At 35.8% G+C, this 15767-nt stretch overlaps 2 protein-coding genes and 1 pseudogene across 4 annotated transcripts; 1 reads left to right on the top strand and 2 right to left on the bottom strand.

Annotated features, from left to right (window-relative positions):
• Positions 96–3247, bottom strand: LOC18766906 (UPF0496 protein At4g34320). 3 transcript variants are annotated; one of them, XM_007201009.2, is made up of 2 exons: positions 3164–3247; positions 96–1505 (listed from the first exon to the last, which is right to left on the bottom strand). In XM_007201009.2, exon 2 carries the CDS (start codon positions 1488–1490, stop codon positions 363–365), a length of 1128 nt encoding a protein of 375 aa, XP_007201071.1. In that variant the 5' UTR covers positions 1491–1505; positions 3164–3247; the 3' UTR covers positions 96–362. The 3 variants fall into 3 exon arrangements, with proteins under 3 accessions (XP_007201071.1, XP_020425126.1, XP_020425125.1); XM_020569537.1 differs by lacking the exon at positions 3164–3247 and having other exon boundaries at positions 96–739; positions 788–2244; XM_020569536.1 differs by lacking the exon at positions 3164–3247 and having other exon boundaries at positions 96–742; positions 791–2244.
• LOC18767855 (putative lipid-transfer protein DIR1) lies at positions 7045–7407 on the top strand. Its single transcript, XM_007200774.2, has one exon. It carries the CDS (start codon positions 7045–7047, stop codon positions 7405–7407), a length of 363 nt encoding a protein of 120 aa, XP_007200836.2.
• LOC18766234 lies at positions 13186–14179 on the bottom strand (annotated as a pseudogene).

Raw genomic sequence — 15767 nt, 5'->3', positions numbered from 1 at the left:
AGGTCACACTGGTATGGAAGTTTATGGAACAATAGACCAGAGAAACTCCAATGGTTGTTTGGAACAAAAGACCAGACCAGCCAAACTTCATCAGATCAAGTAAATAATGATTGAATTGAAGACAAAATCATAATGGGAACTACTTCAAGTCAGTTCTTGCCTAAACATTGATAAAGTGTGAAACGCTATATAATCTTACATTATTTCTTTTATACATCAATCCAATCGTCTGGGATTCCAAGGTACAATCTAAGAATGAAAAAATATGATAATTATAATTAAAAAAACAGAAAGTTACACAAATTCAAATGTCATCAAGCATCAAAACAGCAACAGGTTAAATATTGAGGATCATCGGTCTTCTAGTTGTTGGAATGTTTTATGATCCTCTGCAGAACCACAGTCCTTGCTCTTCGAATGTCACGGCTGCAGGTATCAGCTTGAGCTCCCAAATCCTCTACATTCTTCATAAACACTCCCAACTTCTTTTTAATCTCCTCAATTGCAACTGTAACTGCATCCTCCTCAATGGCAAAGCTTGCATTATGCAAGAGGGACTCAATTTCAACTTCCAATCGATCGATAAGAACCCGAATGTTGTCCAAGTCCTTTATGGCAACGTAAGTCCCTACTTGCATGGAGCTAATTACTTCCTTTTGACCCCTCAAAGCATTTTCATAGTTTTTCCACAAAGAGTCAATCCACTTCCCCATTGAGCCTACAGGGATAGAACTAGCAGCAGCCAGAGCTGCTGCAACAGGTGGAGCAGCCATGGCTGCTGCCACAACAGAACAAATCAACACAGCAGCAAATGTAGCAACAAATATAATACTCGAAACCTTCCTCCAGGCGTGGATGTATTTGAGCTTCTTATCGAGCTTGTTCTTTCTTAGTTGCAACTTCTCAAGCATTTGTATTTGTTGCCTGTAAACAGATTGAAAAATTTGGAAGAACTCTTCAGTAAAAGGATCACCTATAGCCTTAAAATTCTTCAATTCGCCCAAAGTCCTCGTGTATCGACTGCCTCCCATTTCGGTTTCCTCCTCAAACTGTTGAAGAGCAACAAGAATGAGCAATTGGCTATCACGAGCTCGCTTCAAACACTTCTCCAATGCAGTACAGAAATCTAAAGTCTGCAAGCTGTTTTCAAAGTACTCCTCTACAAGCTCAAACAATTCTTGATTTTTCCATATATCCTTCTTGCACTCCAAGATAACTTTCACAACCTCCTGGTTCATCTCCAACAGGCATTCTGTGATTTCCTTCAATGAATCAAATGAGAGAGCTCGAACTTCAACTCCTGCTGCAATTGTGTTGATGACTTGATTGGTTCTGGTTTGGAGATTGGTATCAAAGGATTGCAATTCTGCATCAACCTTGCAGGCTGCCTCATATGAGCTTAATTGATCAGTTGTGTATTGTAAATTGGTGTTGAGATTGATAGCAGAGGATGATGTTTCAGAGCTCTTCTTGCTCATATGGCTTCCCATAGCTTCAATTCAGATCTAAACAAGAGAAAACAGAAAAACCCACAAATCAAAGTTCAGAGCTTGGCCAAATTGCTTTCCCTTGTAATTACGATTCTCAAAGACAAGAAATGGGCTTTTTGTCAAGCAGGAGCTAATTTCCAAACAAAAACCATTAATTGCACCCCAAAATGGAATCTTCAATCCCAGATTTGCTGCCAAACTAATTAATGAAGTTGCAGATTTGAACCAACCCCACTTGACCAAAACCAATGAATTCCAACTTTTTATACAAGAAAATCAACTTCTAAGACTTCACCATCACAAATCATGATGTAAAAGCATCGAAAGCACCAAACTTTATTGCTAAGCTTTTTCCAAACCGACCTAGCCGGCCAGAACGAACAAGAACACCAGAACAAGACAAAGAGAACGTTCGAACCTTTGAGAGCAAATAGAGAAGAGAAACAAATAAAATCGCTAAAATAGATGATGGGTTTTGATTAAAAAAAGGAACTGAAGCAAATCAAGGAGAGAGAGAGAGATGAGGTGAAATGTGAATGAGGAATGAAGAAAAGTTTAAAGAGAATTAAAAGTTTTAATGGCCAAGAAAATAAGATGGGTTGGGTTTTAGATTTTAGATTTTAGATTTTAGGAATAACTTGCACGCATGAGAGAAATGAGAGAAATGAGTGAAATAGGCATGGAAAACGCGGGAAGCAATGTCCCTTCTCTCTCTCTCTCTCTCTGTGCCTTCCCGAAAACCCTTCAGGCCTTATATTTCTGTGTGTCTCTGTGTTTTGTGGCTCTCTTCCACAGTTTTAACGCGCAAAGCAACAGTTACCAAGGTGAAGGAACCACCTTTGATTTTGTTTCGACAAGACAAAACCAAGAAATGAATGAAATTATTAAAAAGGGTGGCAGAGTCTTGATACCAAAGTCTTGTTTTGGTAGTAATAATGGCAAGCAAACGCAGTGCAACACAAGTCAAGTGTTTCAAATGGGAAAACAACCAAAAGGTAACTTCTTTGAAGATTTTGAGATGCTTTGCAGCACTGTTACAGAGGGTAAAAGCTGTTTGAGGGCCCACTTGGTGAAATTACCAAAATACCCTCTCTGTATCACAACACAGAAGATATCCCCATTCCCCCACCAAATTCAAATGTCATAATTATCCACTCTTCTTTTTGTGGGTTCTGAATGATTCTGAATAACAAGAATTGTAACCCAAAAGAGAGATATATAGAGAGCTTCATGAACTTTTCCAAAAATATTTTCGAATCTTATTTGAAAAATTTATTCATCAAGAAAAGGGTTGCAAGATATTATTTTTGACATGATACATGAGTTTTTTAATTCTCGACTTTCATTGTGTGTCTAATTATAAGGAATAAAAACTTACTTATGTTCTACATAAAATTCGTAATCCAGTGCTTAAAAAATCAGGAATTAGATTGATTAGAGGGAGTAGTTGATCTCATTCTCATTCATCTCATCATATTCTTACAACTTATGCGATTCACGACTTCATTCTTATTCATCAGTTGATCTAAAAATTAATTTTAGTGAGTGAAACTTTTAACCACAAAAGAAATACTGATGTGGAGAAAACAAATGATGTCCAATGGCTACATAATTCTCATATATATATCCTAAATTTTATAGAAATTGTTGTAATGTTTAAGAGACAGAAGTACCTGTTTTTTGTTCTTCAAATTGGTAAGTAATGCAAGCAACTACAATTGGTAGCCAAGAGAACTCCAAACTTGAAGAGAATGTTGGTTTATATTGCTAAATAGTTAGCAGCACTCTCTTATCATCTATTTATATGAATCTGAAACTCAAATAGTAACTTGGGAACCAAAATGTATCAGGTCATGTTCATCTTGTAATTTATGTAAGAAGCTAGTTAGTTAGAAATTTAACAGATTTTGAAACTAAATGGCAGTTTCGTAATTACTGTTGAAATGAAGGGTTGTTTTGTGTAGACGAGTAGGAAAGCAAAAGAGAGCACCGCGTGATCCGACCCGCCCGCTTTCCCGTGTGTGGTCAGGGCATGGCTTCAGGAACTGACACGTAAGGCTTAGCAACACGTGTTGCTAAGTTACTGGTTGCCGCCAGTGGGAGATTTCAAAAAGATTCCACGCTACGCTATGTGCCTCGTAACGCTCTCCCGCCTCTTTTTGTTTTTATTTTGTGATTTTTGCTTTGTGTTTTGAAAAACTTGTGTTGTGTGTTGCTTTTCTTAGCAAAGAATTATTCAAACTCTCATCATCTTCTCTCACTTGGCGTTCACACCCATTTTCCAGGACACACTACAGTAAAATTACAAGTTAAATAAATGAAATTTTGCTTTCATTTTTGGTTCGATTAAATTTTCTTTTTTAAAATAAAATAAATTCTCAAACTCTAAACTTAAACCCTTTTTTTTATTTTTTTTATTTTTTATATACTAACGATATTCTACTTTAATTTAATCTAAACTACGAGAAGCATGATCCGAACTCTAGTGCAAAGTAGAGAGCACATATATTCTAGTCTACTTGACTAAGCCTATGTTTGCACCTTGAACTTAAACCCTTGTTAAACTTCAACAATTTTGAATAGATGAAAATATATATATATATATATATATATAAGTAGAAGATTTGATATTTTTACCTCAAAAGACAAAATTGCTTGAGTTTTAGTGGGATGATTAGCTTTTTTATTATTTATAAGGATGTAGAATTCGACAAAGGCGGATCCATTAAGGCGCCTTTTACTTTAATTTATTTTTATATTACTCCATTTACTTAAGTTTACAATGTAAATAAGGAAGTACCTCCCATTTGGATTCAAATAAAAATACTAGAAAACCAAATTCCTATCAAATCAAAATATGAAAAATCGGTTTTAGTGCAAAATACGATTTAGACTAAAAATGATGGCTCATTAAGTCAATATATACTTCATACTAAAATCTCATAAAATCAAGTTTTCTTATTTGATGTGTAAGGAATAAAAGCCGCCAAAAATTATCTTGAGAAAATGATTATTCCGTAAACCATTTTTCATACTTAATCAATTTTGCACCTCCGCTAAAAAAATTTCTGGATCCGCCACTGGAATTCGAACTTGGTGCCTTTTCAAATAAAGTGCTAAACAAATACCAATTGATAACTTCTGTAGAGGTTTACAAACTCTAACACAAGTTTTATTAGGAAATAACAAAAAATGTGGTAGATCCTCCCACACTTAAGTTCAGCTAAATGGAAAAAAAAAAAAAAGGAATTTATATTGGTAGAATTTTCCTTTTATAATTCTTCCTAGAAGATAGAAGATAGAAGATTGAGAGTTAATATTAATTATGAGCAAAGTTGGTCAGTGGAGGGTGCTTTAGTGGATGAAGTCAGGGGTCTTTTTAATCATTTTGCTCATATTTCTTGTCACTTTGCTCATCGGGAGTGTAACCAGGTTGCTCATCTATTAGCTAAGCAGGTGCTCTTGTCTTAGGACTTTCAAGTTTGGTTTAAGGATGGTCCTTCATGGATTTATGATGTTTTGGCCAATGATAAATTATTTTCTTAATTTAATTTTATACTAGATGTGATGTAGTGGTACTTTTTTTCCTTAACCGAATTTTCCTCCATTTGGGGATTTTTAAAGGCAAGGTTTTAATGAGACCACACTTGTTACATTACTAAAGTCCAGTCTTTTTTTTTGTACTCTGACATTATTGTTTAAATGAAGTTATCTCACTTTGTTATAAAATATAAAATAAAAATAAAAAGGTTGGTTGGCCATGCTGTAATACAGCAAATACGTGGTCAGGTTTTGTCCACATCAAAATGGTAACCCACGTAATGGCAATGTGAACAATATGACCGACTATATTGCTTTTGAGGTACAAATCTTCTCTAGAATCTATATATACTTATATCTTCTTTATTTATTTATTTATTTATTTATGAAACAGGGGGAAAGAACCTCAAAACCCAAAACAACAGCTACACAACTCGAACCAAACGAGGGTGACTATATCTTCTTTCTTTTTCTTTTAAGCAAAACCGCAATGAGAAGCAATAAGTAGCGAGATCATCTACATATAAAGATTTGGTTCTCGAACTAACCAAGTAATCTACCTTTTTCGCACTATCAGCAATGAGAAGCAATAAGTAGCGTAACTTGTTTTCTTCATTTTGAGAGAGGAGAATGTCCAATATATATGTCATCATTTTCATGTTATCCTTTCTCAAACTTGACTGATTATTATTAATGCTTCATTAAATATATAGCACCCACCATAAAATCACTCAAATGTCTTGTGTTGTGGCCTAAACTAATAATAATTACTCGTTTCCGTTGATTGTGACTTGCAGATTGTGTCATTAGTGGCAAGTCATGTTGTGCTATAAACTGTGATGTGATGATCTTGGCCTTTTTCAAGGAATGGGCGGCGGATTGGTCAGTATCGATTTGTATTGCTGGTCCCCCCCATTTGAAGGCACAGAATAAAGTGATTCAACTGAGAATGAAAAACATTACAATTCAGATCACAAACATTAACAAATTAACCACAAAAATTACTTAAGTCTAGCAAACCATGGATGATTTATTTATAGATTCATAGATATATATATTCTTAATTACTCGTTTGAGAATGTTTTTTAAAGAATCACTTCTGCTTATAAGTGCTTCTAACAAAAGTATTTTTATTATAAAGTTGGTTTGGCAATGATTACTAATGCGTTGAGTGATGATATTCAACCCAAATTTTCACCGAATTTATTTGTTATAATCCAGTTTGTAAAAATACAAAACAATAATTTATATTCCTTACCAAATCAAACCATTAATCCGATAACGATGAAATTTTTTTTCTTCTTTTCCAACACTTGTTTTCCTTCGTGTTAGGTTTTTTGGCGCACAAATGTCATCTATAAATACTAGCCATTTTTTGTCTATCTAGTCGTGTTAATTAATGACTTTTCAACCTAGTTCCCCATCAAGTATGAACGAATCAAAATGAAAGTGACAGTGAGAAAAGGCTTTGAAGGGTCACAGGTCACTTATACAATACAAGTTGTACATTCCTTTAAAATATAACGTAGGAAACAATTGATTGATTTGGATAATGCTTGCTTCCCACAAAACGCCAATCTCTTGTCACCACCAATGTGCCTCCTTGATTTTACAGCCCACAGTAACGCCAATACGCCAAGTCTCTGTCACGAGAGTTCTAATTAACAATGTAGAATATGCCCCCATTCACATTTCCCATGTATTCCAAAAATAGCGAAACATAATGAAATATGATCACTAATTATATTTTCTTTATTGGTATAAACTTAAGTCCAAAATGATTTCAGTTTTATATTTAATGTTTTGTTTTAAGATGCATGTGACAAAGATAATTAAGCTAAAGTATAAAATGATGATGTAGTGCCGGATTGGTAATGTTTTTCTCATTAGACTTATATTGTCACAAATATTTATTTTGTCAGACTGTAAATTTGGGCCGGACATTTAGACAAGAACCAACTTAATCAATGGTCCAGATTTACAAATGTATATCTTATGGTGCAAGAGTAAGGCCATGGCCACAAACCATCTTTCACTCCCCAAGAAACTAGAGAATAGATCAAAGATCATAGACATGGCAGCATACAAAAAGCTTGTGGTTATTGTGGCATTGTTTTTGGCACTGGCCATTGGGCCTGAGGCCAATGAGCAGGTCCAGGTAACTTTTTGCCGCATGACAAAAGGGGGTTTGAATGCTTGTGCTCCATCAGTGAGTGGGCTAAACCCTCTTCCTCCCTCAGCTCTGTGTTGCTCGGCTCTTTCCATCGCAGACTTCCAGTGCCTTTGCTTCTTCAAGAACTACTCAAACCTTTTGACTTCCTATGGCATCGACCCCAACCTTGCCATGCAGCTTCCTGCCAAATGCAATCTTCGCTAGACAGTCCATTGTTGAGAATATTATTGTGTAAGAACGTAAAAGTGTTTGCATGGAATATTCATGCATGAAATCGATCTGTTTCAGTTTTTCTGGAACTTGAAGCTTTCTTGGGTTTTTGCGTTTTGCTTTAGTTTGTTGTGGCTAAGGTTGTGCTGTTCTTTTGAGCTATTTGTTGTTTGTTTTGTGTAGCTCGATCTGGTTTATTTTTTTATTTTTAAGGTTACTATGTAATGTTGATTGTCCTTGTAAAACTATATTTGGTTTTCTTCTGTCTAGTTTAGTTCATGTAACTTCATAGGGATGATGTGATTCAAAATTCAAATTAGTATATCACAAAATGGAGGGATTTATAAATGAGAACCCTCACACCAATTTCTATTGTTGAATTCAATTGGGAAGTATCATGCATGATCTTTGTCTTTCCTTCAATTTTTGAATTCAATTACTAGTCTGTCCTTGATTAAGAGAACAAATACCACTTAATAGAAGAGAGAGAGAGAGTATAATAAACTAACAGCAACAATCTATGGTAGCAATATAGTTTAGTAATATAATTTAGTAGAAGGTATTGTTATATCCGTGCTGTTTCATAACGCAACATTTTGATTTCCTTATTCACAAGAATTGAGGTACTTAAATACAAGTTAAACAAACAAATACAAACTCTTCTTTGCCTCCTGTCAAATGCCAAACCAAGATTTGATGCTTGTGCTTATGACTGTATGACTTTGGATCATCACCGAATTTTATTTCTCCACGCTGCAGCTAGCAAAAAGGATACAAACAGGTTATTGTATGAATCTTTCATCACTTCCAGTCGGGTACTGCAGGTGTTCACGGTGAGGGCCTGAGTTCTGCTACCTCTCAAGGGTCGTTGACTTTGCAGCTTTACAGCTCTGAAGAAAGCAGATTTACAGAGCTTTCTTCAGAAGTTGGAACTGATCTCCCCCTGCAATCAAATATACCAAATACAAGAGAAAAATTCAAAGACGAAGTCATAGAAGAATGAATACTATGTCACATCAATGATGAACAAGTTTAAATTAAGAAGTAATGTATATACTTCTTAGAAAATTAAATTCTACCATCTCCAAAATTTGTCCAGTAGTTTAAACCATCCAGATTCCAATATAGCTTCATAATCTCCGATTAGATTGCACTTTGAACCATCAAAATACTGCATGAATGTTTCGATCAACCCTGGAACATCTTGCTTGTATAGTAGACGAATCCCACACTTCTGGACCTTTACGCATGGTATAGCGATTCTAAATGAAGCCCACAACACAACTGATTTATTTAACGTCTCTGAAATGTGCAGACAAGGTACATACAACACACAAAAAACCCGAGGTTTAAATGTAATGAACTTGCGAAACATTTGGGCAGAGGTAAGGAGGTCTGGTTCCATTGCAAATTCCTCAGTCCCCAATGTGCAATGATATAAGTGAAAAGTTTCTGAATTTGAATCAATCTGATTCATTAGTTCTAGTTCCACTTCAGATTCATGAGTCCCCTTGACTGAAAACTCAACACATAGGACAACCCCCATCCAGTTCCTATCATCCTTCAAATCTTGAGATAGCTGGAGTTTGATGAAATTCCCGCTAACTACATGGTGAACCATTCTGGAATAATACCTTCAAGATTACAAACAGCCTGTATGGGACGTGACCTATAATCTAATAACTGTGAACATGAAAGAAAAAGGATTATCAGTTATGAAAAGCACAGAGGCTCTGTTTTTTTAATGCCTTTGTGCATATGCGCGCGAATCAGAGAGAGAGAGAGAGTTCAAAGTCTTTTCGAAGAATTTCAGTTGGCATTTGAAAATTATATATCAGACTCTGTTCAGCACTTCCCAGGACAGATGATGATGGAGTCCACAGTTTCGTATAATTAAAGGTAGAATGTTCTAGATTTTGGGAAGAATTGAAGCAATTGAAAGTAGTTGTTCCTGAGACAGGTGAAGCTCATATTTTGAACTCATTTGGAGAGCCTATTAATGATGTGCAATCCTGGGCACTCAGATGTTGAAGACTTGATGGAAGCTCCTTAGGCATCAATTGAAGCCTACCACAATTGCTCACGTCCAGATGTTTAAGCTTTCAGGTAGCTGAACAAACTTATTACCACGTAAATTTAATATTTCTGAGTATAAACTTGCAAGACCATTAAGAAGTGCTCCCTCTATCAAATTGCAGTCACTTAAGTTTAGATTTTTCAAAGAACTTAAACCTGAGAATAAAGTAGGCATAAAATTAGGCAAGCAATAAAATTCTTGGGAACATACATGAATGATCCCCTTCCACCCCACCACCAAAAATAAAAGCCTAATGTCGAACGATCGACGATGATTGTTTATACCTGCAAAGGATGACGTTTGGCTTAAAGCAGTTCCACTTAGATCAAGCATCTCCAGAAATTCAAAACAATTAAGATTCTCAGGTATGCCATCAAGTTTTGAGCAACCTGCTAGAATAAGGCTTTTCAGAGATGTCAAATATTTAATGCTACTAGGAAGACACGAAAGGTTTTTGCAGTCTCCTAAATTCAAACAAGACCGACCAGTCAAAAGTCCAAATGATGGAGGTAAATCTTCTATGGCAGTCCCATCTAGATTAAGCTCCAATAAGCTTTCCATATTTCCTTCAATGTCAGGAAACTTCTTGAGGCTTGAACAGGCGGACAGAGTGAGACTTTTAAGAGATTCCAAGCTAATGAAAGGCGGAAGGCTCTCTACAGATTTGCAGTATAGTGTCATTTCCTTTTCTTTTCTTTTGGTCAGAGGAAAAAACTAACAAACCACAGAGAAACATGGACATAGGCAAGAGTAAAGAAGTCCAAACCCGCAATACAACTGATGCGAAACCAAAACAGATCCTGATAGTCATTTCTTGTACATTAAGCTATTATGAAATAAAAGACTGCCAAATATAATATATTTACATTTGTTTAAATTTCTTTCAATAAGATAATTTTAAAATGCATAATTGGAAAGCATAGCTCTGCATCTACTTCTAGTTTATAACATATATTTAATAATACATACATAAGATTAATATTAATGATCTTACCTTTTCTCCCTCCCATAGTTGTTCAATGCGGCTCGAATACAAGTTGAGTTCAACAAGCTTGTCTGATTCAAAGTCTGATGGCAAAGAATTTAAAGGACGCTCATGCCATTCCAGAAATTGTAACTCATTAGAAAGATATTCAATGTTTCCATGAAAGTTCCCATTCCAAATCTTGAGCAATCTTAAATTTTCCATCTTTGAGAAGGCATTCACATTTAAATTCACCTCTTTTTTTTTTTTGGTATGGTGCAAGAACCTCCTCTTTTTTTGGCAATTTGAGGAATATGCTTTCTATTGCGCTGGTTCCCTAATAAAGAACAGCCAAGAATAAGTTGCTGCATAAGTTATTGCAAAATACAAAGAAGATTTAATAAATACATTTTAACAATCTTAGAGTCTGTGTGTACTCATTTGACTTCTTACCTTATTATTTTCAAGTACAGGGATGATATCCTTGTAAAGCCACAACCTGCTACGTTCTCCAGGCCTCTTACGACATTCTCGACGAACAATTTTCCAACCCAATTCTTGTATCAAATCATGCATCCACAAATTTCTTCCAAATAGAGTTAATAGAGATTTTTCCATAAGAATGTCTAAATCAATTTCCGGAAGGTAGCCACAACTAGTTTCTAATATTCTTATTACACGATCTTTGTTCTCTCCCTTAAAGAAAGAGGCAATGTCCAAAAAAACTTTTTTTTCTGTTTCTAATGATAATCCATCAAAACTCACTTTAAGGACATCAATGAATTTTTCCTCAGGATTTTCTTTTAGTCTATCTAATGCACTTGACCATGCATTTTGTGGCCTATTACAGAGGAATGAACCCAGAACTTTAATAGCTAATGGAAGGCCCTTAGCATATGTTAAAAAGTCCTTGGATAGCTTGAGAAAAGTTTCTTCAACCTGAAGTTTTGAAAGGCTTTCCAACCAAAGAGCTGAAGAGCTTCATCATTAGTTAACAGCTTAACCTGATATATTTTGTCTGCATATCTGCGTAGCACATGTTCATCTGTTGATGTTATGATGATTCTACTCCCTGGACCAAACCAAGTCCGATCACATAGTGCTTCCATTTGCTCAACCTCATCCACATCATCAACAATAATAAGAGCCTTTTTATTACGTTGTCTATGCCCTATTATGTCTTCCATATCAATATTTTGTATCTTTACATTGCTTTTCAGCAAGTCTGAAAGAAGTTGCTCTTGTAAATGTTCTAGATCTTGCTTTTCAGTTGCCTCTCTAACAATGGCTAGATAGCTGTAACTTCAAACTGAGCACATATTCTTTTAGCAACTACTCATGCAAGAGTTGTCTTGCCAATTCCCTTCATCCCCCAAATCCCTATGATACGAACATCAAGCAACCCTATCTCTAAGAAAGAAAGCAGTTCTTCTATACGAGAATCTATCGCAACTAAATCCTTGGATTCACTTAAAATTGTTTGGTTTAATCTAGTGAAACTCATTCCTACAATATCTTCAACAACTTCCGATTCGGGTCTGCAAATAAATAAATGAAACATTTATGTAGGAGGTAAAGCAAAACAGTTCAAATTAAAAATGGATCATAGGTTTTATCTTTTTATTAGTTTGAGTACAAGTACTAGTATTTAATTACGAAGAGCTATTTCTTTCCATGGTTATAGAACTTTTCTCATAAAGGTAGCTATTAGTAATTAATAATGAATAATATGTACACTCCAGATTATTGTTTCTGAAATTCTGTGTTATTGATGTGTGTGTATGGAAGAGTCTGCAGTTATATTTCTTTTTCTTTTCTATTTTCAATTGATTTTTTAGAACAAGAAAAAGCAAAAATACTTTCTGGTACAAACAGGAAGAATTAGTTAAAAGAAGAATAGTTTACGTCTCCATCTTTCAAACGCCATCCAGCAAGATTGGCTACAGCAATAAGTGCATCTCTCCAGCTTTGCATCTTCTCTTTCTTGTCTTCAAAGGTTTCTTCATGCTTCAAGAAGGCTTTTTCGAAACATCTTTAGAAACTAGGAAATTGCAGAATTAATGTAATCATGCATTCTTTTTATCTTTTCATATGCAAATCACTCAAATGGAACGAGTCCATCTGTTTCTAGCCTTGTTAATGTGAGGAGACAGTGAATCATCAATAAAAACTCATCCAAACGCGTGGCAAACAGTTGAAGAAACAAAAGCACAGCATAGTGGTCCGTCCGGTGTCTGAAATCGACTCTACATTTGTTTTAAGCAACTTGGTAAGTATTTTAAATCAAGTATGTTATAAATTAATACCAAATGGGAGCCAGAAAAAGACATGCTGATGCTTGTTTGATCAAGGCTTCACAACTTACATGATAACTTTCAATTTTCTACTGGGTGAGCGTGAGAGCAGAGAATAAAAGGCAAGGAGGACACTAATTAGTTTAATAATTTTTAAAGTGCAAGTAACGGAGCAACAAGTGAGGAGGGCTAGCGTGGAAGAAAGAAAGAAGTCAAGATGTGCCGTATGGCTCAAGTTCTTAAACTTAAAAATTATAGAGATTAAACTGTGACGTTCTGCTTGAGTCTTTAAACATAACAACTATACATACAGCCATGTATACGTCCATACGTCATGGTTTTGCCTGAAACATCTTAATTGTAGGTGAGTTTAGGTTTCCAGATTGTCTTCTTCTCTGTTTCGTGGCGCGACTCTTTATTGAAGTGTTCTTGTACCCTTTATAATTTTCACAACTTTAATAAATCTTTCATGGATAAAATAATACAAATTTATATGGGGATCAAGAAACTTTGGACGCAGCATGCATTCATATATGTCTAAGCAAGTCATTCTTCATATCAACCCAAGTTTATTAGCCTCCACCATGCCAGTGGATAAGATGCAAAAGGAATTGATCGACGGTCACTTCTTATTTCATTTTATTCTTTATAACATAGTTTTTTTATCCATCAGATAATACTGATATGGAGAAAATGAAAGCTTGGATATAGTGGTTTTAGTAAGGCTTCTGCCCAACAACGTTGCCTGGTGGATCATAGTTGCACCCGATGAAGGTACCTCCACTGTTGCACGTCACCTTTGCACACCCCAGACGAGCTGAGTTGCTCCAAACGACCTGCGTATAATGCCCACACACATTGCCGTCGGCACATGAGTTAGAGTCGTAGTCGTAGTCGGCCTCCTCCGCCATCCACAGGTTCACGGCAGACGTGCCCGACAAGTCACCGGTGCTCCCAGCAAAGTTTTCGCCTTAGGGTCCATCAGAGTGCACAAGAACGTAGTCGCCAATGTGTTGATTGGCATAGTCTTGTGCATAGGCTGCTAAATCATCATCCCATGACAACGGCCCGACATTAACTGCCGCCCGAGCGTTGTTGTGGGCAAGGAGGTAGTCTTGCGGTGTGTCTTGGGCATGAGTGGATTGGAGAAGGGCTGAGCTTAAAATGCAAACGAGGGATAGTGAAATAATCCTGCACAACGCCATATTGGTTTGGAGAGAATTGTACTAATTATTATGGCTGCCAAGGATATGTATGAGGGGATGAGGGGATGATGGTGGGTGTATATATAATGGGAAATGTGGAAATTTGTTTGCATTACCGTACAAGAACGTTCCTATTACGTCACTGACAAAAGTCTAGGCCAAGAAAAAAAAAATCAGAAAATGAAAACCACAAATAAAAGAGCCCTAAATTGGCCAAACACCTGCCTTAAACAAGTAAATAGCGCCCTGAAACATATCCATTAAAAAGACACTACTAAGTTGGATTTTCTCCTTAAAGCATCTCTAAGAGAAATGTCAAATGGGTTAAACGGCAATTTGACACTTTATAAGCTTTTTAAGCCTATTCAAAATGTCAAATATCATGCAAATGGCTTGTAACCCAAGTGGTTAAAAGAAGTTACTTTGTACTCGAGGTTATGTGTTTAAAACATTCAAAAACTCCATTAATTTTTAAACGCCTGTAGGAATTGGCCAGGGTTTCATATCATCAAGGATATTAATCATGTGTGCGACCCAGAATTGTCTTCAAATCTATGAAGAAGATCTGAAAACTAAATTTAACATTTAAAATAAATATGAGATGAAAGGAAAATAGACTTGCGTCGGCCATCAACTCATTGTAGGCAATCAGAGCATTAAGTTTATTGATCATGCGATCTGTTCAAGTTGGAAACTGTAGGGTTGTGCGTTGGTTCAATACTAATATTTATTGGATTATGATTTTCCCAATCCAATCCGATTGGATCATAGGTTTGATTGGATTGGATAAAAACACAATAATAAAATATGAAATATTTATCGTCAAGTTTAATCTAATCAACCATTTTAATAGACTTAAATTTAAAATATAAATGAAATGCTAGAGAAAATTGGTTTGATTTCATAATATGTTAAACATGACTCCATCAAATTACTTAAAATGTTCATATACGTTCCTACATGACCAAAATATGCATGAAACTAACTACATTGGATTGTATTTGACAGGACCCACTCCAGAATTTCCCTGAAACCGAGGCGAATCCCGTCTTTGTTTCGACATCTTCCCGATGCCGGGCCCAATTACTAAAAACCGAGACTCTCTACCAAAATTTTGGCAGAGTCCCCACTGTAAATTAAGCAAACTCAACAAAAATTTCAACCTACAACATACATAAAATAATAATCCCAATCAGCAGCATGCTTTCATAATCCATCAAAACATACTAAATGCCCTCCGGCCTCACAAGTAAAATCTACCATGGGCAATAACAGAGCATCTACTGAATTTAGATTACAAGAACAGTTGAGTAGAAGAAATTACTCAAATCCTAACTAGGAAAATTCACGGTTCGAGCCTCGTACACCACTTGCACGCTTCTTGGAGCGATTACTGAATGGGGGGCGCAAAACAGAAAACATATGAGTGGACAAAAACAAGATTTGCAGTTAAAACAATATAGTAACCCCACCATGTAAAAATAATGCTCAAGACATGCAGGTTCACAATTCATTATTGAATTATTCAAAGCATATTTCATTTAAAATTCTTTAAAACATAAGTCATCTCATCCATAATCCCCATTCCGACAATCTTGCAACTCCTGCCAAAACCACTGAAAAACTCTAATTTCTTCCCTCTCTCAACTATAAATATACATATAAATATATATATATAACACTATACATAGCTATACAATATACTAATCACACTACCTAGGTACCGGGGAAACAATCCAACTGAGAGATCGTTTGACTAGCCCGCAGGATTTTCAGGTACTATCCTGCGTCTAGGGATGAGCGGTCCAACCGGG

The sequence above is a fragment of the Prunus persica genome, chromosome G8 (assembly GCF_000346465.2).
Source record: "Prunus persica cultivar Lovell chromosome G8, Prunus_persica_NCBIv2, whole genome shotgun sequence".
Classification (NCBI taxonomy): Eukaryota; Viridiplantae; Streptophyta; class Magnoliopsida; order Rosales; family Rosaceae; genus Prunus; species Prunus persica.
Note: the sequence above shows the minus strand (reverse complement) of the source record. Positions and strands in the feature narration are given on the sequence as shown.

Coding starts and splice junctions, on each gene's coding strand:
- LOC18766906 (XM_007201009.2), bottom strand. CDS start 1,490: ATGGGAAGCCATATGAGCAAGAAGAGCTCTGAAACATCATCCTCTGCT.
- LOC18767855 (XM_007200774.2), top strand. CDS start 7,045: ATGGCCACAAACCATCTTTCACTCCCCAAGAAACTAGAGAATAGATCA.